The 20,617-nt window shown below is 34.8% G+C and overlaps 2 protein-coding genes across 7 annotated transcripts in view; one reads left to right on the top strand and one right to left on the bottom strand.

Moving 5' to 3' along the window:
• The window catches only part of LOC123533898 (3-methyl-2-oxobutanoate dehydrogenase [lipoamide] kinase, mitochondrial-like), a 48,090-nt gene extending 45,323 nt beyond the window's left edge, over positions 1-2,767 (bottom strand). The window contains exon 1 of one of the 2 annotated variants that reach the window (XM_045315864.2): positions 2,371-2,767. In XM_045315864.2, coding sequence (XP_045171799.1) covers positions 2,371-2,553 — 183 coding nt within the window. In that variant the 5' untranslated portion in view covers positions 2,554-2,767. The remainder of the gene's footprint in view (positions 1-2,370) is intronic. The other variant, XM_045315865.2, reaches the window with a different exon arrangement.
• A 106-nt stretch (positions 2,768-2,873) lies between these two features.
• On the top strand, positions 2,874-20,045 carry LOC123533900 (centromere protein V-like). Of its 5 annotated transcripts, XM_053520140.1 has the most exons (6): positions 2,874-2,961; positions 6,606-6,716; positions 8,884-8,953; positions 13,280-13,394; positions 15,265-15,313; positions 17,462-20,045. In XM_053520140.1, the coding sequence occupies exons 1-6, from the start codon at positions 2,945-2,947 to the stop codon at positions 17,520-17,522; spliced, it is 423 nt and encodes a 140-aa protein (XP_053376115.1). In that variant the 5' UTR covers positions 2,874-2,944; the 3' UTR covers positions 17,523-20,045. The 5 variants fall into 5 exon arrangements, with proteins under 5 accessions (XP_053376115.1, XP_053376113.1, XP_053376116.1 ...); XM_053520138.1 differs by lacking the exon at positions 15,265-15,313; XM_053520141.1 differs by lacking the exon at positions 15,265-15,313 and having other exon boundaries at positions 2,887-3,026.
• The last annotated feature ends 572 nt before the right edge of the window (positions 20,046-20,617 follow it).

The raw sequence follows: 20,617 nt of genomic DNA, 5'->3' as shown, positions 1-20,617 counted from the left end.
CTTCTATAACAGAAGAAAATCTACGTGTGCTAAACATTCCCTCTTTATCATTGCTTGTACATTGAAATATAACAATAAAGGCAAAATACTTGTTTATGTCAGCTTTTTCTATACTGGGAGTTATGCTGGGAAACAGACCTGTGCACAGTGGTAGAGGATTGTGATTGATTAAATACTGTACAGTAATATTACTTAAAATTATAACTGTAATTGTAACCAGTTACATTGTGATTACTACTACTGTACAGTAATATTACTTAAAATTATAACTGTAATTGTAACCAGTTACATTGTGATTACTACTACCGTACAGTAAAATTACAACTGTAATTGTAACCAGTTACTTGAAATAGTAGGGTCGGGAGACAGCAAACAAAGACTTTTTTAAATGTGGCCTAATGTGCAGCAAAATCGTGTTTTACCTAAATTAATACACTCAAAATCGGTTATACGTTGCCAGAATAATTCACTCGGGCTATGCCCTCCTGAAATTATTCCGCCAACATATAACCTCATTCTGTGCAATAATAACGTTAAACCACCGTTTTTCTACACATATTTCTTAGTTAATACCTGTAGCAAATCATGGCAAATGGACACTCGCCTTGGTGTCTTGGATGTAGAAGACCGGACTTTCAATTATGCAATTATATTCCAATTGCTGCACGACTAGCATCTGGCATAGGCCACGGAGTTCAAAGTGGATCTGGTTCATGTATTTCAAGGAAGCATTCTGACACAATGTGTTTAATTTTAGTTTGCCTTTTTAAGTGTTTTTGTTTATGACTATGTCATGTTTATTGCCGCACAGCTGCACGGACACAATTATTGGTCCCCTGCTTTTGATGGCAGAGCAAGTCCCCAGGTATCATGCACAGCACCTGGGTACAAATGTAGTACCAAGCAACAACTTCCACAAGCAGCCGGATGACTTCATCACATGCCTCTTTGACATCTGACCTCTTAATTTGTTTACCCCAAATCAGTCATTAGATATATTTAAAGTAAACCTGGTGGAGAAAAACCAAGATCCCTACCAGGTAACAAACGATATACAGTCAACTCGTCCCCTAGTCAACTCGTCACCTATTTGGTCATTTCGTCCCCCTCGGCGACTTCAAATTGGTCATTTTGTCCCCCCTTTTTAAAACGTATTTTGAAAAAAAAAAAAATCAAAGTATGATAATAATCTGTTTTTTCTTTCAAATAAGTATATTTATGCTTTAAGTTTGTTTTAAGAGCTTTTTGCTTTAAAAGTGATCGATTTAACAAGGAGGATTTTCGGGGTTTTTTTTCTGTTTTGTTTTTGTAAGTCTGCTATGTTGGACAACATGATAGCTGTTTAAATGTCCGTATTTGATGCTGCTTATTTTCAAACTCTTGAATAAAATTAATGTTTTTTTATAATAAATGATTTCCTCACTCCAATCAACTACTAACACATTTAATTCTACTTGGGGAAAATTTTCACACATTTCCTCCAGTTAGTGACAATCAACAACTTCTCATGCAATTAAATACCATTAAATTAACACCTTCCAATCAGCCCAATCAACGCCTTTTAATGTGATTAATAACCTTTAACACCTTTCGCATGCAGGTATATGATCATTCTACCTTTTTTAGAAACCACTGTCTCCCTTAGTCCCTACTTTTGAAGTATTTCTTTTTTACTTTAATGACAAAAAATTAATATGTAGCATGTGACAGATATTTTATTTATTCTTTATTGTATTTCTATATAAAACTTTCTTTTATTATGACCAGGGGTAACGATTAATTTTATTGCTCTCTCTTTTCTTACTATGATTTTTAAAAAGTTAATTAGATTTCCTATTATATTATATTTTTAATACTAAAAGCATTCAATGTATTATTTTTTATATTTTATTTCAGTTAATTGTCTTACATTTTCAGTATATTTCTTTTATTATTTTATCAAACCTAATTATTTTAAGTTAACTATTTCCAATATAACTCCTTCAAAACTCACGATGATTTTAAATACAAGTTTTCAAAGTCAAAAATATCATAAATATCCAAAAACGCTTAAAATATTAAGGGGTACAAAATTACCAAAAGGGGGACGAGTTGACCAAATTTTATGATGAGGGGGACGAAATGACCAATTTAGGGGGACAAAATGACCAAATCGGGGACGAGTTGACTAAGTTTTATGATGAGGGGGCTGAAATTACCAATTCTGGGGGACGAACAGACCAAATCGGGGATGAGTTGACTGGGGGACGAGATGACTTGATACCAAACAAACAAAGACCTCGTGATCCGTAGATGGACACTCTAACCACAGCGCGGAAGGGTTAAACCGGTTGTTGGAAGAGGCCTACTAACTTATAAATCATCTCTTACCTTCGCAGCAGCTATGTCTATTGCACTCTGGTTGTAAAATGCTGTTACAGATCTCGATCGTTCGCGAGATTCACTGTCAAGTGAAGCACGGTTGTGGAAATTGTCTGTAAACTTTCTGTAACTGAACACTATCACATTTCGGGGTTTTACCCCATAGCGAGAAAAACAGCTGACTGACAACATGGTGGCTAAATTTTTTTTCTCACAATTATTCAATAAAAAATGCAAACACTAGGAATATCTCTCGTTAAATTCATAAATATGTTTATCCCTTTTAGTCTTTACACGTCCAAGAAACTTTTTGTGTCTGTATAAAGAATAAAATTTTAGACATGGGGGTCGAAAAAGACCCATTTCTTGATAAGTATTTTACAATAGATCTCGACTGCTTTCTGTCTCGGATTTGTTGACCTTGACCTCTGAAAACGGAAGTTCATTTTCTCAGTCGGGTTTTCGTACTTTTTGATAAATTTGATTATCCGCTTCTATGTAAACTCGGAAACCGTTTATGTACCACGTGTTTGCTATCACGTGCGATAACACTGAAAGTGAAAGTAGGTCTTGAGGATGGCCGATGATTGACCCATTTGGGTATTTTGAGTTATTTTTAGCTGGTGACCTAGTTTTGTGCAAAAAAGAGATCAGTTAAGGGATATGTAAGGAAACAACATAAGTTTCTGCTGATACAATTTGTCATAATTTATAGATCTAAATTGATATTATGCTGTACGTATGCTGAAGTAGTAGGTGATAATTGATATACATTTCTAGTTTTAGATAATGATATCTGATATGATAGCAACTTTGAATAATAATAATAATAATAATAATAATAACGACTTTATTTATAGAGGCGACACAGTTGGGCAAGCCCAGTCTTCCCTGTGAGCCTCTTGAAATATGTACATGGTATTTACAACATGATAGTAATGGCATAAAACTAATTAAAAATAATTCTTTGTTTCCGGTAACATGCTCAAAAAAATTAGGGTAGGTACAGGTCGGAAAAATTATTTTTTTTGGAAATTTTTTTTTTATTAAGGGAGACTTCGGAAATTATTTTTTTGTCAAAAAATGATTACAAATAAGGGGGCTATGCCTTTAGAGCATCAGTAAGTTGATTTCTAACATCACTGGCGATGTTTAAAGCATAAAAAGTGCAGTTTTGCATCTTTTTGTTAAAAAGTTGAAAAAAATGTTCTCCAAGGCCATAAAAACATATAGGGTTGGGCCAAAAATTTAGGGTAGGTCGGGATACCGGAAACAAACAATTTTTTTTTTTTTACATCTTAGAGATAAGAAGAACCAGAGCCCGCCTAATAATGTTCTATAAAATTGTCCACCACTTTGTAGCTATTTATCTGGCAAAGAACTTACTAATACCAGCTGATCCAAGAACGTGGCATGGACCTGGTAACCTATACAGATTTAGACACATTGGCACATCAAAAGATTCCTATAAGTACTCATTTTTCCCTTAGGACAGTAGGTTAGTGGAACATGTTGCCGACTATCGCACACACAGCAGCCACAGTTGACTGCTTCAAAGCTCTTGTCACTGTACCTGTCCTTATCTCTTCTCTCAGTCTTTAAATACCAACCAATGTACAAGGTTTTATTATGCCCCCCTTTGAAGAAGGAGTGGTATATTGTTTTGCAGATGTTGGTCGGTTGGTCTGAATGTAGACCAATCCGTTTCTGGATGATAACTCAAGAAAGCTTGGGCCTAGGATCATGAAAGTTGATAGGGAGGTTGGTCATCACCAGCAGATGACTCCTATTGATTTTGAGGTCTGTATGTCAAAGTTCAAGGTAACAGTGACCCTGAATAGTAAAACAGTTTCCGGATAACTCGAGAACACTTGGGCCTAGGATCATGAAAGTTGATAGGGAGGTAACGGTCATGACCAGCAGATTTTGAGGTCAGTATGTTTAAAGGACAAGGTCACAGTGACCCTGAACAGTTAAACTGTTTCCGGATGATAACTCAAGAACGCTTAGGCCTAGGGTCACGAAAATTGATAGGGAGGTTGGTCATGACCAGCAGATGACCCCTTTTTATTTTGAGGTCAGTATGTCAAAGGTCAAGGTCACAGTGACCAGGAACAGTAAAATGGTTTCCAGGCAATAACTCAAGAAACTTATAAGTCTATATTAACCATGTGAAGTTTTGAAAAACCTCTTGTCCAAAACCACAGGGCCTAGGGCTTTGATATTTTGTATATGGCATCATCTGGTGGTCCTCTACTAAGATTGTTCAAATTATTCCCCTAGTGTCAAATATGGCTCCGCCTTGGGGGGTCACATGGTTTACATAGACTTATATAGGGAAAAAATTTGAAAATCTTCTTGTCCGAACCACAAAGACTATGGCTTTGATATTTTGTAATGTAGCATCATCTAGTGGTTCTCTACCAAGTTTGTTAAAATTATCCCTCTAGGGTCAAATATGGCCCCGCCCCAGGGGTCACATGGTTCATATAGACTTATATAGGGAAAAACTTTGAAAATCTTCTTGTACAAAACCACATGGCCTAGGGCTTTGATATTTGGTATGTAGCATCATCTAGTGGTCCTCTACCACGATTGTTCAAATTATCCCCCTAGTGTCAAATATGGCCCCGCCCCAGGGGTCACATGGTTCATATAGACTTATATAGGGAAAAACTTAGAATCTTCATGTCCATAACTTACATCATTCAAATTTGGACCACATGTATAGTTTTGAGAGGCAAGATGAACCTTGACATGAGTTGACCTTGATCTTGACCTAGTGACCTACTTTCACATTTCTGTAGCTACAGCCTTCAAATTTGGACTACATGCATAGGTTTGTGTACTGAAACAAACTTATTGACCTAGTGACCTACTTTCACATTTTTGAAGGTACAGCCTTAAATTTGGACCACATGCATAATTTTTTGTTCCAAAATGATATTTGACCTTGATTTTGACCTAGTGACCTACTTTCACATTTCTCAAGCTACAGCCTTCAAATTTGAACCACAAGCATAGTGTTGTAGCATAGTTTTGTGTAATTAAATGAACTTTGATCTTGAGATTGACCTAGTGACCTACTTTCACATTTCTGAAGGTACAGGCTTCAAATTTGGATCACTTGCATAATGTTTTGTTCCAAAATAATATTTGACCTTGATTTTGACCTAGTGACCTACTTTCACATTTCTCAAGCTACTGCCTCCAAATTTGAAGCACATGCATAGTTCTGTCTACTGAAATGAACTTTGACCTTGAAATTGATCTTGTGAAGCCACAGCTTTCAAATTCGGACCACATACACATTGTTTTGTATCGAAATAAAATTTGACCTTGATTTTGACCTTGAGCTAGTCTTGAAATTTGGAACATTCAAAAATGGCTTTGTGGATGGCGCCAAGATCACTCTGTAATCTCTTGTTAATGTAAAATTTGAAAAGTTTTAATGTTTTGGCACATGTATAAATCTGTTGTAAAAACACCATCAATTTTTAATCAGCGCCTACACATAATCTTCAGAGTTATGAAGGAGTGTAGTAATTTGAAGAAGAAGAAGATGAAATTATTGAATGATAAATGAAATTGTTTAAAATACTGGGAAGTAATTGTTTTTCTTATGATGCAGAAACTAGAAACTAGATCTATCATGTTTTTTATTAAATCAAGATGGAACAGATTCTACAGTATTTTACAAATAAATGTTGTCTTGACAACCAAAATATCAAAACACTTAGTACCATGAGAATTAAGTCATATATAGGTTTGTAGCGGAAAGGCCTCATGCACATACACAGTGGGGAAACCAAAAATGCACCCCCTTCTAATAAATGTACCCCTCCTTTTTCTTCACATTGCTTTTAAGCCTAATACTCTGAGTTGGCTTATCGGGATGATTTATTTTATGATCTGATATTTTATAGTTGTCATCCCATTAAATGACGGGATCACGCTGTCCTGAAATATCCTATTATTTGGACTAATTGCTTTTATACCTGACCAGTCATGTTATTCCACTTTATATTATGAAGATATACATCTACTGTACATTTGCACCCTTCATAAATGAACAGCCACCCCTTTTTGCCAAAAAATTCCATAATTATTGTCAATAAATGCATTACTACCATATACCACAGGATGACATGTGTTACCATATACCCCAGTATAGATAGCTCTTGTCTTAAAACAGACACATGTTTAAAGCATTATTTAGCCAGCCAACTATTTTGTTTTTACAGTACTGGGCAGAAAATGTCTGAAAATATGGTTACACACAGAGGAGGTTGCCACTGCGGAGCCATCAGGTTTGAGGTTCAAGCACCTAGCAAGCTTCATGTTTATGAATGCAAGTAAGGGAAACCATTTTCTCCACCAGTTAATTAAATCATTATGAAAGACTGGTAGAATGAATTATCTGCAAGGAAACCATATTGAGTGTTGCTATATGGTAATTCAAATATTTTGACAAATGTCTTTATTGGTAGTCAGATGACTTGGAAAGAGATCAATGAAAATGTCTTGATTGGGAAAGAGATCAATGACAAATGTCTTGATCGGGAAAGAGATCAAGGACACAAAATTATCATAACAGGGAAAGAAGATCAATGAAAATGTCTTGATTGGGAAGGAGATCAATGATAGAAAAGGGAAAGTGATCAAAGACAAATGTCCCAACAGGGAAAGAGAGAAATGACAAATGTCATAATAAGGAATGCGAGTAATGGCAATTATTGTTATAATAGGGAAAGAGATCAATGACAAATGCCAATATAAGGAAAGAGATCAATGACAAATGCCATTATAGGGAATGAGATCGATGACAAATGTCATAATAGGGAAAGATGTAAATGACAAATGTTTTCATAAGGAAAGAGATCAATGACAAATGTCATAATAGGGAAAGAGATCAATGACAAATGTCTTGATAGGGGAAAAACCAAGGACAAATGTCTTGATGGGGAAATTATAAGATCAAGGACAAATGTCTTCAGATTGGAAAAGAGATCAATGACAAATGTCATAATAGGGAAAGAGATCAAGGACACAAAATTATCATAACAGGGAAAGAAGATCAATGAAAATGTCTTGATTGGGAAAGAGATCAATGATAGAAAAGGGAAAGTGATCAAAGACAAATGTCCCGACAGGGAAAGAGAGAAATGACAAATGTCATAATAAGGAATGTGAGTAATGGCAGTTGTTATAATAGGGAAAGAGATCAATGACAAATGCCAATATAAGGAAAGAGATCAATGACAAATGCCATTATAGGGAAAGAGATCAATGACAAATGTCATACATGTAATAGGGAAAGATGTAAATGACAAATGTTTTCATAAGGAATGAGATCAATGACAAATGTCATAATAGGGAAAGAGATCAATGACAAATGTCTTGATAGGGGAAAAAACCAAGGACAAATGTCTTGATAGGGAAAGAGATCAATGACAAATGTCCTGATAGGGAAAGAGATCAATGACAAATGTCTTGATACAGAATGAGATCAATGAAATGTTTTGATACAAAAAGAGATCTAGGGGAACAGATCAATAACAAATGTCTTGATAGGGAAAGAGGGCTATGTCAAATGTCTTGATAGGGAAAGAGATCAAGGACAAATGTCCTGATAGGGAAAGAGATCAATGACAATTGCCTTGATACGGAAAGAGATCAATGACAAATGTCCTGATTGGGAAAGAGATCAATGACAAATGTTTTGATAGGGAAAGAGATCAATGACAAAATTTGTCTTGATGTGGAAAGAGATCTAGGGAAAGAGATCAATGACAAATGTCTTGAAAGGGAAAAAGATCAATGACAAATGACTTGATAGGAAAAGAGATCAAGGACAAATGTCTTGATACAGAAAGAGATCAATGACAAATGTCTTGATAGGGAAAGAGATCTATGACAAATATCTTGATAGGGAAATAGATCAATGACAAATGTCTATCTCTTGATAGGGAAAGAGATCCATGACAAATGTCTTGCATGGGAAAGAGATTAATGACAAATGTCCTGATAGGGAAAGCAATGACAAATGTCCTGATAGGGAAAGAGATCAATGACAAATGTCTTGCATGGGAAAGAGATCAATGAGAAATGTCTTGATACGGAAAGAGATCAATGACAAATGTGTTGATACGGAAAGAGATCAATGACAAATGTGTTGATACGGAAAGAGATCAATGACAAATGTATTGATACAGAAAAAGATCAATGACAAATGTCTTGATAGGGAAAGAGATCAATGACAAATGTCTTAATAGGGAAAGAGATTAATGACTCTTGTGTTGATACAGACAGATATCAGTATCACAATTGACTATCCTGTCCAAAGCAGTTCCATCTTTCTATATCTGTAGGTGTCTAATTTCTCTACTCCACATGTCATGGACGTGTAGTGTATTTTAATATTCTATACCCTGAGTGTTCTATGGTAGATCAGTTCATGACTATTGATTTCAGAACTGATTACTTTTAACAAACAAATTGTTTACACTGTTGTTATTTCAGTTGCAGCATTTGCAGGATGAAGCAAAACAACCACTTTATAGTGCCTCAGTCAAGGTTTAAGTTGTTACAGGTATTTTAATCTTCTTTGAAATTTCAGTTATTGCAGGAATTTTACTCTTCGTTCAGATTTAGGTTATAAAAGATAGTTAACTCTTCCTTGACATTTAAGTTGTTAAAGGTAGTTTACTCGCCTTTGAGATTTAAGTTGTTAAAGGTAGTTTACTCGCCTTTGAGATTTAAGTTATAAAAGATAGTTTATTCTTCCTTGACATTTAAGTTGTTGAAGGTAGTTTACTCGCCTTTGAGATTTAAGTTGTTAAAGGTAGTTTACTCACCTTTGACATTTAAGTTGTTAAAGGTAGTTTACTCGCCTTTGAGATTTAAGTTGTTAAAGGTAGTTTACTCACCTTTGACATTTAAGTTATAAAAGGTAGTTTACTCGCCTTTGACATTTTAGTTGTTAAAGGTAGTTTACTCGCCTTTGACATTTAAGTTGTTAAAGGTAGTTTACTCGCCTTTGACATTTAAGTTGTTAAAGGTAGTTTACTCGCCTTTGAGATTTAAGTTGTTAAAGGTAGTTTACTCGTCTTTGAGATTTAAGTTGTTAAGGGTAGTTTACTCACCTTTGAGATTTAAGTTAAAAAAGATAGTTTATTCTTCCTTGACATTTAAGTTGTTAAAGGTTGTTTACTCGCTTTTGACATTTAAGTTATAAAAGATAGTTTATTCTTCCTTGACATTTAAGTTGTTAAAGGTTGTTTACTCACCTTTGAGATTTAGGTTATAAAAGATAGTTTATTCTTCCTTGACATTTAAGTTGTTTAAGGTTGTTTACTCACCTTTGACATTTAAGTTGTTAAAGGTAGTTTACTCGCCTTTGAGATTTAAGTTGTTAAAGGTAGTTTACTCACCTTTGAGATTTAAGTTATAAAAGATAGTTTATTCTTCCTTGACATTTAAGTTGTTAGAGGTTGTTTACTCACCTTTGACATTTAAGTTGTTAAAGGTAGTTTACTCGCCTTTGAGATTTAAGTTGTTAAAGGTAGTTTACTCACCTTTGAGATTTAAGTTGTTAAAGGTAGTTTACTCACCTTTGAGATTTAAGTTGTTAAAGGTAGTTTACTCACCTTTGACATTTAAGTTAAAAAAGGTAGTTTACTCGCCTTTGAGATTTAAGTTGTTAAAGGTAGTTTACTCATCTTTGACATTTAAGTTAAAAAAGGTAGTTTACTCGCCTTTGAGATTTAAGTTGTTAAAGGTAGTTTACTCGCCTTTGACATTTAAGTTAAAAAAGGTAGTTTACTCACCTTTGAGATTTAAGTTGTTAAAGGTAGTTTACTCGCCTTTGACATTTAAGTTAAAAAAGGTAGTTTACTCGCCTTTGAGATTTAAGTTGTTAAAGGTAGTTTACTCGCCTTTGAGATTTAAGTTGTTAAAGGTAGTTTACTCGCCTTTGACATTTAAGTTGTTAAAGGTAGTTTACTCACCTTTGAGATTTAAGTTGTTAAAGGTAGTTTACTCGCCTTTGAGATTTAAGTTATAAAAGATAGTTTATTCTTCCTTGACATTTAAGTTGTTAAAGGTTGTTTACTCACCTTTGACATTTAAGTTATAAAAGATAGTTTATTCTTCCTTGACATTTAAGTTGTTAAAGGTTGTTTACTCACCTTTGAGATTTAGGTTATAAAAGATAGTTTATTCTTCCTTGACATTTAAGTTGTTTAAGGTTGTTTACTCACCTTTGACATTTAAGTTGTTAAAGGTAGTTTACTCGCCTTTGAGATTTAAGTTGTTAAAGGTAGTTTACTCACCTTTGAGATTTAAGTTATAAAAGATAGTTTATTCTTCCTTGACATTTAAGTTGTTAAAGGTTGTTTACTCACCTTTGACATTTAAGTTGTTAAAGGTAGTTTACTCGCCTTTGAGATTTAAGTTGTTAAAGGTAGTTTACTCACCTTTGAGATTTAAGTTGTTAAAGGTAGTTTACTCACCTTTGAGATTTAAGTTGTTAAAGGTAGTTTACTCACCTTTGACATTTAAGTTAAAAAAGGTAGTTTACTCGCCTTTGAGATTTAAGTTGTTAAAGGTAGTTTACTCGCCTTTGACATTTAAGTTAAAAAAGGTAGTTTACTCGCCTTTGAGATTTAAGTTGTTAAAGGTAGTTTACTCACCTTTGAGATTTAAGTTGTTAAAGGTAGTTTACTCGTCTTTGAGATTTAAGTTGTTAAAGGTAGTTTACTCACCTTTGAGATTTAAGTTAAAAAAGATAGTTTATTCTTCCTTGATATTTAAGTTGTTAAAGGTAGTTTACTCGTCTTTGAGATTTAAGTTGTTAAAGGTAGTTTACTCACCTTTGAGATTTAAGTTATAAAAGATAGTTTATTCTTCCTTGACATTTAAGTTGTTAAAGGTTGTTTACTCGCTTTTGACATTTAAGTTATAAAAGATAGTTTATTCTTCCTTGACATTTAAGTTGTTAAAGGTTGTTTACTCACCTTTGACATTTAAGTTGTTAAAGGTAGTTTACTCGCCTTTGAGATTTAAGTTGTTAAAGGTAGTTTACTCACCTTTGACATTTAAGTTGTTAAAGGTAGTTTACTCACCTTTGAGATTTAAGTTGTTAAAGGTAGTTTACTCGCCTTTGACATTTAAGTTAAAAAAGATAGTTTATTCTTCCTTGACATTTAAGTTGTTAAAGGTAGTTTACTCGTCTTTGAGATTTAAGTTGTTAAAGGTAGTTTACTCACCTTTGAGATTTAAGTTGTTAAAGGTAGTTTACTCGCCTTTGACATTTAAGTTAAAAAAGATAGTTTATTCTTCCTTGACATTTAAGTTGTTAAAGGTAGTTTACTCGTCTTTGAGATTTAAGTTGTTAAAGGTAGTTTACTCACCTTTGAGATTTAAGTTATAAAAGATAGTTCATTCTTCCTTGACATTTAAGTTGTTAAAGGTAGTTTACTCACCTTTGAGATTTAAGTTGTTAAATGTAGTTTACTCACCTTTGAGATTTAAGTTATAAAAGATAGTTTATTCTTCCTTGACATTTAAGTTGTTAAAGGTTGTTTACTCACCTTTGAGATTTAAGTTGTTAAAGGTAGTTTACTCACCTTTGAGATTTAAGTTGTTAAAGGTTGTTTACTCGCCTTTGAGATTTAAGTTATAAAAGATAGTTTATTCTTCCTTGACATTGAAGTTGTTAAAGGTTGTTTACTCGCCTTTGACATTTAAGTTATAAAAGATAGTTTATTCTTCCTTGACATTTAAGTTGTTAAAGGTCGTTTACTCACCTTTGACATTTAAGTTGTTAAAGGTAGTTTACTCACCTTTGACATTTAAGTTGTTAAAGGTAGTTTACTCGTCTTTGAGATTTAAGTTGTTAAAGGTAGTTTACTCGCCTTTGACATTTAAGTTGTTAAAGGTAGTTTATTCTTCCTTGACATTTAAGTTGTTAAAGGTTGTTTACTCGCCTTTGAGATTTAAGTTGTTAAAAGTAGTTTACTCGCCTTTGAGATTTAAGTTGTTAAAGGTAGTTTACTCACCTTTGAGATTTAAGTTGTTAAAGGTAGTTTACTCGCCTTTGACATTTAAGTTAAAAAAGATAGTTTATTCTTCCTTGACATTTAAGTTGTTAAAGGTTGTTTACTCGCCTTTGAGATTTAAGTTGTTACAAGTATTTCGCTCTTCTTTGATATTTAAGTTTATTCTTCCTTGACATTTAAGTTGTTAAAGGTAGTTTACTCGTCTTTGAGATTTAAGTTGTTAAAGGTAGTTTACTCACCTTTGAGATTTAAGTTATAAAAGATAGTTTATTCTTCCTTGACATTTAAGTTGTTAAAGGTTGTTTACTCGCCTTTGAGATTTAAGTTGTTACAAGTATTTCGCTCTTCTTTGATATTTAAGTTGCTGTTGGTACTTTATTGTCCCTTTGATAGTTAATATAGATAGTTAACTCTACTTTGAGATTTAGGGTGTTGCAGATATTTCAGTCTCCTTTGAGATTTAAGGTACTGCAGATATGTTATTAAAATTTCCCCTAAACTTAAGTTTCGCATATAATTAGCTATCCTTTGAGATATGATACAAGGTGATGAAGACATGAGACTTCCTGTTGAAATTTTGTTTAAACATGCAGTCCTTCATGAAGCTGATGCTGTAATTTGATATGAAGATAAAGTAAATATTCAAATAAAAAGAATTTTCCTTTTTAATAATGCTCTTTTAAATTAATGATTTCACTGTTTGAAATCTATGACCTTTTTTGTGTGTGAATACTACTTTCATCATGCTTACTTGTACGACTAAGTATTCTTTTATCTTGTCCTTTGAAGCAAACAACTTTTATTGCAGACATTTACTGTTGAAATTTTAGAATATTTCATGATTGTTTTTTTTACAGGGAGAGGACAACCTCACAACCTACACGTTCAACACACATAAAGCAAAGCATACATTCTGTAAAACATGTGGTGTGCAATGTTTTTACACACCAAGGTCAAATCCTGATGGCTATGGTAAGTTATCTTTCTGTGAAACATGTAAAGGTAGGAGTGTCTTACTTGTAACTCCTTTATGGTTAGGTTAAACCTGTTATTATGTCTCCCCCAGGAGACATATTGTTTTTGCCCTGTCCGTCCGTCCGTACATCACACTTCATTTCCGAGCAATAACTGGAGAACCATTTGACCTAGAACCTTCAAACTTCATAGGGTTGTAGGGCTGCTGGAGTAGACGACCCCTATTGTTTTTGGGGTCACTCCATCAAAGGTCAAGGTCACAGGGGCCTGAACATTGAAAACCATTTCCGATCAATAACTAGAGAACCACTTGACCCAGAATGTTGAAATTTCATAGGATGATTGGTCATGAAGAGTAGATGACCCCTATTGATTTTGGGGTCACTCCGTCAAAGGTCAAGGTCACAGGGGCCTGAACATTGAAAACCATTTCCGATCAATAACTAGAGAACCACTTGACCCAGAATATTGAAACTTCATAGGATGATTGGTCATGAAGAGTAGATGACCCCTATTGATTTTGGGGTCACTCTGTCGAAGGTCAAGGTCACAGGGGCCTGAACATTGAAAACCATTTCCAATCAATAACTAGAGAACCACCTGACCCAGAATGTTGAAACTTGATAGGATGATTGGTCATAAAGAGTAGATGACCCTTATTGATTATGGGATCACTCCATTAAAGGTCAAGATCACAGGGGCCTGAACATTGAAAACCATTTCCGGTCAGTAACTTGAGAACCACTTGACCCGGAATGTTGAAACTTAATAGGATGATTTGTCATAAAGAGTAGATGACCCCTAACGATTTTGGGGTCACTCTGTGAAAGGTCAAGGTCACAGGGGCCCGGACATTGAAAACCATGTCCGGTCAGTAACTTGAGAACCACTTCACCCAGAATGATGAAACTTCGTAGGATGATTGGTCATGAAGAGTAGATGAACCCTAACGATTTTAGGGTCACTCTGTTAAAGGTCAAGGCCACAGGGGCCTGAACATGGAAAACCATTTCCAATCAATAACTTGAGAACCTCTCGACCCAGAACGTTGAAACTTCATAGGATGATTGTTCATGCAGAGTAAATGACCCTTATTGTTTTTGGGGTCACTCCGTTAAAGGTCAAGGTCACAGGGGCCTGAACATTGATAACCAGTTCTGATCAATAACGAGAACCACTTGACCCAGAATGTTGAAACTTCATAGGATGATTGAACATGCAGAGTAGATGACCTCTATTGATTTTGGGGTTAGTCTATTAAAGGTCACAGTGGCCTGTTCATGTAAAATCATTTTTTAGAAATAACTTGAGAACCACTTGACCTACAATGTTGAAACTTAATAGGATGATTGGACATGCAAAGTAGATGACCCCTATTTATTTTGAGGTCACTTGATCAAAGGTCAAGTTCACAGGAGCCTGAACAGTGACTTGAGAACCACTAGGCCACGAGTGTTGAAATTTAGCGGGATGACTGGACATGCCAAGTAGATGATCCCTATTGCAGCCAACCATCAGTGTCTCTTTGACTTTCACTCCTGACCCCTATTGACTTCTTGCCTATAGGACTTTGCATTGGGGGAGACATGCGCTTTTTTACAAAAGCATTTTCTAGTTTTACATTGATTAAGTAAAGTTCTCTAAACTCATTTTTAGTTTGTCTATTTAAAGAATAGTGTGGGCTTTTCTACTGATATTTGTGTTGGTGTTACAATTAGGTTAAAGTTTTGTGTGCAAGGCCATATCTCAGTAACCATTGCATGCATTGGATTAAACTTATTTTTACTTCACTTACCGGTTTCCCATGCATCAAGTCTACTGAAATAATCATTTAACTGATTTTTGATTGAATTTTAATGTAAACTAGAGCTAACACTAAAGGCATTGAATGCCACTAGACACCACTTGGATACTGGGTAAGTAAAATGTTGTGATCATGATCTTTGACCATCAGGTGTGACCTTGACATAGTGACCTGGTTTGTGCAATCTGCATTTGTCTTGATGATGTGAAGAATTATTGCTAGTTTTACAGAAATCTTCCCAGCAGCTTAGATGTTATGGAGTGGACTAAAATTTAAGCTATTTGACCAAAGTGTGACCTTGACCTTGGACCTAGGACCTAGTGACCTGGGTCATGTCCTCACATGCTGTCTTGATGAGGTTAACAGTTGATGTTAATTTTATGAAAATGTTCCCAGCAGTTACAATGATACTGGAACAGACACAATGGACGAACAGAACAATGGGCTTGTGTGACTCCAGTATAACCCCCATATTGTTTGTATTACTGGTATATAATTGTGGTCCTTTTTACACTAAGAAAATTCTGTTTAAGTTGTGCATGCAACTAGCTATCAAGCTGTATCACAGTGACAACTGCATTTTATTGGATCAAAGCTTCACACAATGCTTTCCTGTTATCAAATGTACTCATATAAACAAGTTAGATAACATTTGGTTGAATTTACCATAAGTAATGACCATTTTTGGACTTTTGTTTTGCCCCCGGAGGTGGGCATATTAAAATCGCACTGTCCGTCTGTTTGGCATCCATGTTAATTCTTGTCTGGGCTGTAACTCTGCCATTCATAAAGGGATTTTGAAATAACTTGGCATAAATGTACACTATAATGAGACAACATGTCAGGCGCAAGACCCAGATCCCTAGTTCCAAGGTCAAGGTCAAACTTAGAGGTCAAAAGTTATCAGGGTCTGTTTATTGTCTGTTCCATAACTCTGCCATTCATGAAGGGATTTTGAAAAAACTTGGCATATATATCAACATTAATGAGACAATGTGTCATGTGCAAGACCCAGACCCCTAGCTCCAAGGTCAAGGTCACACTAGAAGTCAAAGGCTAACAGGGTCTGTTTCGTGTCCAGTTCATAACTTTGCCATTCATGAAGGGATTTTGAAATATCTTGGCGTAAATGTTCCCCATAATGAGACGACGTGTCATGCACAAGATCAAGATCCCTGGCTCTAAGGTCAAGGTCACACTTAGAGGTTAAAGGTTAACATGGTCTGTTTCTTGTCCGATCTATAACTCTGTCATTGATGAAGGGATTTTAAAATTACTTGGCATAAATGTTCCCTCTAATGAGATGACATGTTATGCGCAAGACCCAGACTCCTAGCTCTAAGGTCAAGGTCACAAAATGATTCATATTTAAACTATTCTGGCATATTTTGTGCAGACAACTGTAGCATTCTTGGGCACGCTTTGGGGGCATTTGTCACTAATAGTGACAGGTCTTGTTTGGTTTAAGTTTTGCGTGTAACTGACTATAAAGATGTCTCTCTCTGTATATATGCTTAGTACATCTAGAAACGCAACGTTTATACCCTCGATTTTTCATACTTTCTTTTATGATTTCATCGTACATGTATATTTGAATTATATCAAGGGTCCAAATTCAGGTTTGAACAAGCACACAGCTAATAACGTGTAAAACCACTATTTGCATTTACCAATGCAAGGCATCATTGGTTTGTAGACAAAGTGTTGCATTTCTAGATGTACTCAGTTTATATATTGGACTGAAACTTTACATCAGGCATCCCTCTTATCAAACATACTTACATAACTAAATTAGAAAGCTGTTGTTTGAAACTAATTCAATTAATGACCCTTAATTGACTTCGAAAATTTTGGTGTGATTTTGCATGCAAGTTTTTACCATTGCCTTGATAAAATCTTTATTTTTTAACAAATTGTTGTGTAATATATATTTGTTGTAATATAAGTCTTGCCTAGTTAGTAGCATAGTTATGGTCCTTGTCCAATTTAAATATTGGCAAAAAGTTTAGCTTGCTGTCTTATTGGTAGCTCTTGTTACATGACTGCCCGGTTAGTAAACTGTATATGGACAGAAGTATCATGTATTTATTGTAAAGTATACTTTATAAAAGGTCTAGTGTTGTCATATTTATAAATAAATATTGATGTTGTCTAAAACTGATCTCAGGATGGTTTTATGGAGAAAAACACATTTATCTAAATCAAGCTGTAGTTCATATGCAGTCATAATGTTTATTTCTTACATCTCATTATATTTCAGGTGTAACCCCACACAGTCTGGACCCTGGAACTGTCACGTCTATACATGTGGAGAAGTTTGATGGGCAGAACTGGGAGTCACATATTGGGACAACAGATATACACAAACGATCACAAGAATAGACATTACATCTATTTTACAATATGAAATTCATTTCATATCAGAATGTTTTTATTGTGGTCCGTTATAAAATGTGCAGCGCATATTTGCTGAAATATAATTATATATTTTTAACTTAACTCAACTTGTTTTTCTATGCTACAGATAGATATATTTTGATTTGCAAAAGTTTATCATTTCAAGTCTAACAAAATACACATTTCTTATTTTTGGTTTTTGTCCACAAGCTGCTAGATGTTTCATTAGGTCATACGAGTTAAAATCTGTATAACGATAAGCGTCTGCTATAATTGTCTGATAACTTTTAATCAAACTGCTTACTGCAGGTAAATCACATTCTCATTCATCAGGATCCAAAAACGAATCTCTGATATATGGTATTTCTTTTGTTTATTTTCTGAGCATGTGGTTTCAGTCAATTAAGACTTTTCTATTCCATCAGTTGAACTGAAATTTCAAGCATCATCTAAGCAAAATACTTGCTAACAATGAATTAAGATGATGCCTGATGCCTCGTTCCTGCTCCGGCAGCTAGTCTAGAAAATACTATTTATTAGCACAAACTAGAATTCGTGCCGTGAGACATCGTATTCATGAATTCACACACTGGCGCTATGGGCACTTCTATTGAATTCGAACGGAAATTGCAGAGGTTTACCGATTTTGGGGATTATATTTAAGATGATATTTAAGAGTTTACAGTAAATACATTAAGCTCTTTTGTTATGTTAATCCCTATAGCCCTTTATTGTTAAACAAGAGCTGTCTGTTGACAGCGGGCTCGACTATTCGAAGCATTGATAGAAGTATAGGGTCAAAATATTACCCGAGATTTTCAGACAAAAGAAAAGGAACAGATAAGACAATGTACCTGCATTTGTGGATTTGGATAAGTCTTGCACTATACGGCAATGTGTGACCATGTTGGTAAGCAAGTGTTCAAAGTTTCAAAGTCATATAGCAAACAGTTAATAGACAATATATCGAATGGTATGTGAAACCTAGTAACTAATTTCTGTGTCCAAACAAGGGCCATAACTGAGCTAAAGTCCTTGTCCTAGGTTAAGTAGACTATGAGATAAACAAGTGGTCAAAGTTTCAAAGCCATATGACAAACAGATTAGGCAAAATACAGACAGGTACAAAAAACTAATCTGATTTACAAGTCCAAAAAGGGCCAAAATTTAGCCAAAATAGTTGACAGAGTTATACTCTTGCCTACAGATGGGAATCATGATGGTAAACAAGTGTTAAAAGTTTCAAAGCCACATGTCAAATAGCTTTGACAAAACGTTGACTTGTATGAAAACTGAACCAATTTCCAAGTCCAAAAAGGGCCATAATTCAGCCAAAATAGTTGACAGAGTTGTGTACTCTTGCCTACAGATGGAAATTATAATGATAAACAAGTGTTCAAACTTTCAAAGCCACATGTCAAATAGTTTTGACAAAACATGGACTTGTACGAAAACTGAACCCATTTCCAAGTCAAAAAAGGGCCATAATTTAGCCAAAATAGTTGACACAGTTATGTACTCTTGCCTACAAATATAAATCATGATGATAAACAAGTGTTCAAACTTTCAAAGCCACAAGTCAAAATAGTTTTGACAAAACATGGACTTGTACAAAAATTGTACCAATTTCCAAGTCCAGTAAGGGCCATAATTCAGCCAAAATAGTTGACAGAGTTATGTACTCTTGCCTACTGATAGAGACTGTTATAATAAACAAGTGATAAAAGTTTCAAAGCCATATATCAAACACTTTACACAAAATGTGAACTGGTACGAAAAACTTAACCAAGATTTCTATGTTAAAGGGGCCATAATTCAGCCAAAATCCTTGATGGAGCTATGTACTCTTGCCGAAAACTGGACATGGTGATGGTAAACAAGTGTTGAAAGTTTCAAAGCTTTGTCTTGAAAGACTTTGTCAAAAAGTGGACTGGTACGAAAAACTTAAACTAGGTGTGATGTCGACGCCGACACCGTGGCGAGTAGGATAGCTCTACTTATTCTTCGAATAGTCAAGCTAAAAAGCGACTGAACACTGAGAAGTTCTCATGGTATGGTACAGCGCTGAAGTTCAGAGACAAATCGCAAGTGGCACTAGCATTGAGCAAGTTAAACTGGTTTTAAGACTTTCTGCATGGAAGTCCGTACATGCTCAGTGGCTGGTTGACGCACGTAATAGCATTGGGTCGGACAGTGTTATGAATGGCTGGAAGCAGTCTGGATTAAAGGCTGCTATTGACAGTGTTAGGGATTGAACCAGTACATGCACTGTTCTTGACAAGCAACGGAAAACTGTGAATTGTCATTTTTGTTCTGAAACTAAATTTGTTGTTTTCAATACATGTAATTTATCGTAAAATGAAAATCCTTTGAATGTGTTTGTGTGGTATCAACAATATTTCATTGTACAGTTGTGATTTGCATTTAATAAACGTAATTGTTCCCTTTTATTGTCCAAACAATTCATTGTTGCAAAAATTAACAGACTCGCATTATGTGTGAAAAACACAATATTTGGTAATTATGATCGAGTCACTGTTATCAAGTGTGTTGGTAGTTTAAACACATTTTTTTTGTTGAACAGAACAGAACATATCGTACAAACTGTAATGAGATCATGTTTCATGAACTCTCAAAGAACCCAGTAAAATTCCATTACATGTGCATGCCTACAAGATCTTGACCATTTCCCGCCAGCATCAGTCTTCTGAATAAATGTTGAACAGTACACTTGTATTTGTTTCTTTCAACCACATCTGTGGATCAGGGACTCACACATACTATTCCATATGAATATAAAATGATAGAACCCTATTAGAGAACATTACATGGTATCAGAAGTGTTTTATTGGATTATTGTGACAGTATGGAATATTAATAAAAAATTGGATTACATAGTTTATAAACAATGGAAGGAATACCAACGCCAACTATTGACTGGAACTCATCTAATCTTGTTAATGAATGGGAAAAATTTGAAGAGCATGTGAAGCTAATTTTTCAAGGACCCCTGAGTGCC

Source organism: Mercenaria mercenaria, chromosome 12 (assembly GCF_021730395.1).
Source record: "Mercenaria mercenaria strain notata chromosome 12, MADL_Memer_1, whole genome shotgun sequence".
Classification (NCBI taxonomy): Eukaryota; Metazoa; Mollusca; class Bivalvia; order Venerida; family Veneridae; genus Mercenaria; species Mercenaria mercenaria.
Note: the sequence above shows the minus strand (reverse complement) of the source record. Positions and strands in the feature narration are given on the sequence as shown.

What these genes read in the sequence shown, in the direction of transcription:
- LOC123533900 (XM_053520138.1), top strand. An exon ending in CAAGGTTTAAGTTGTTACAG is followed by an intron (nt 8,954 to 13,279) that starts GTATTTTAATCT and finishes TTTTTTTTACAG; the next exon opens with GGAGAGGACAACCTCACAAC. An exon ending in GTCAAATCCTGATGGCTATG is followed by an intron (nt 13,395 to 17,461) that starts GTAAGTTATCTT and finishes ATTATATTTCAG; the next exon opens with GTGTAACCCCACACAGTCTG.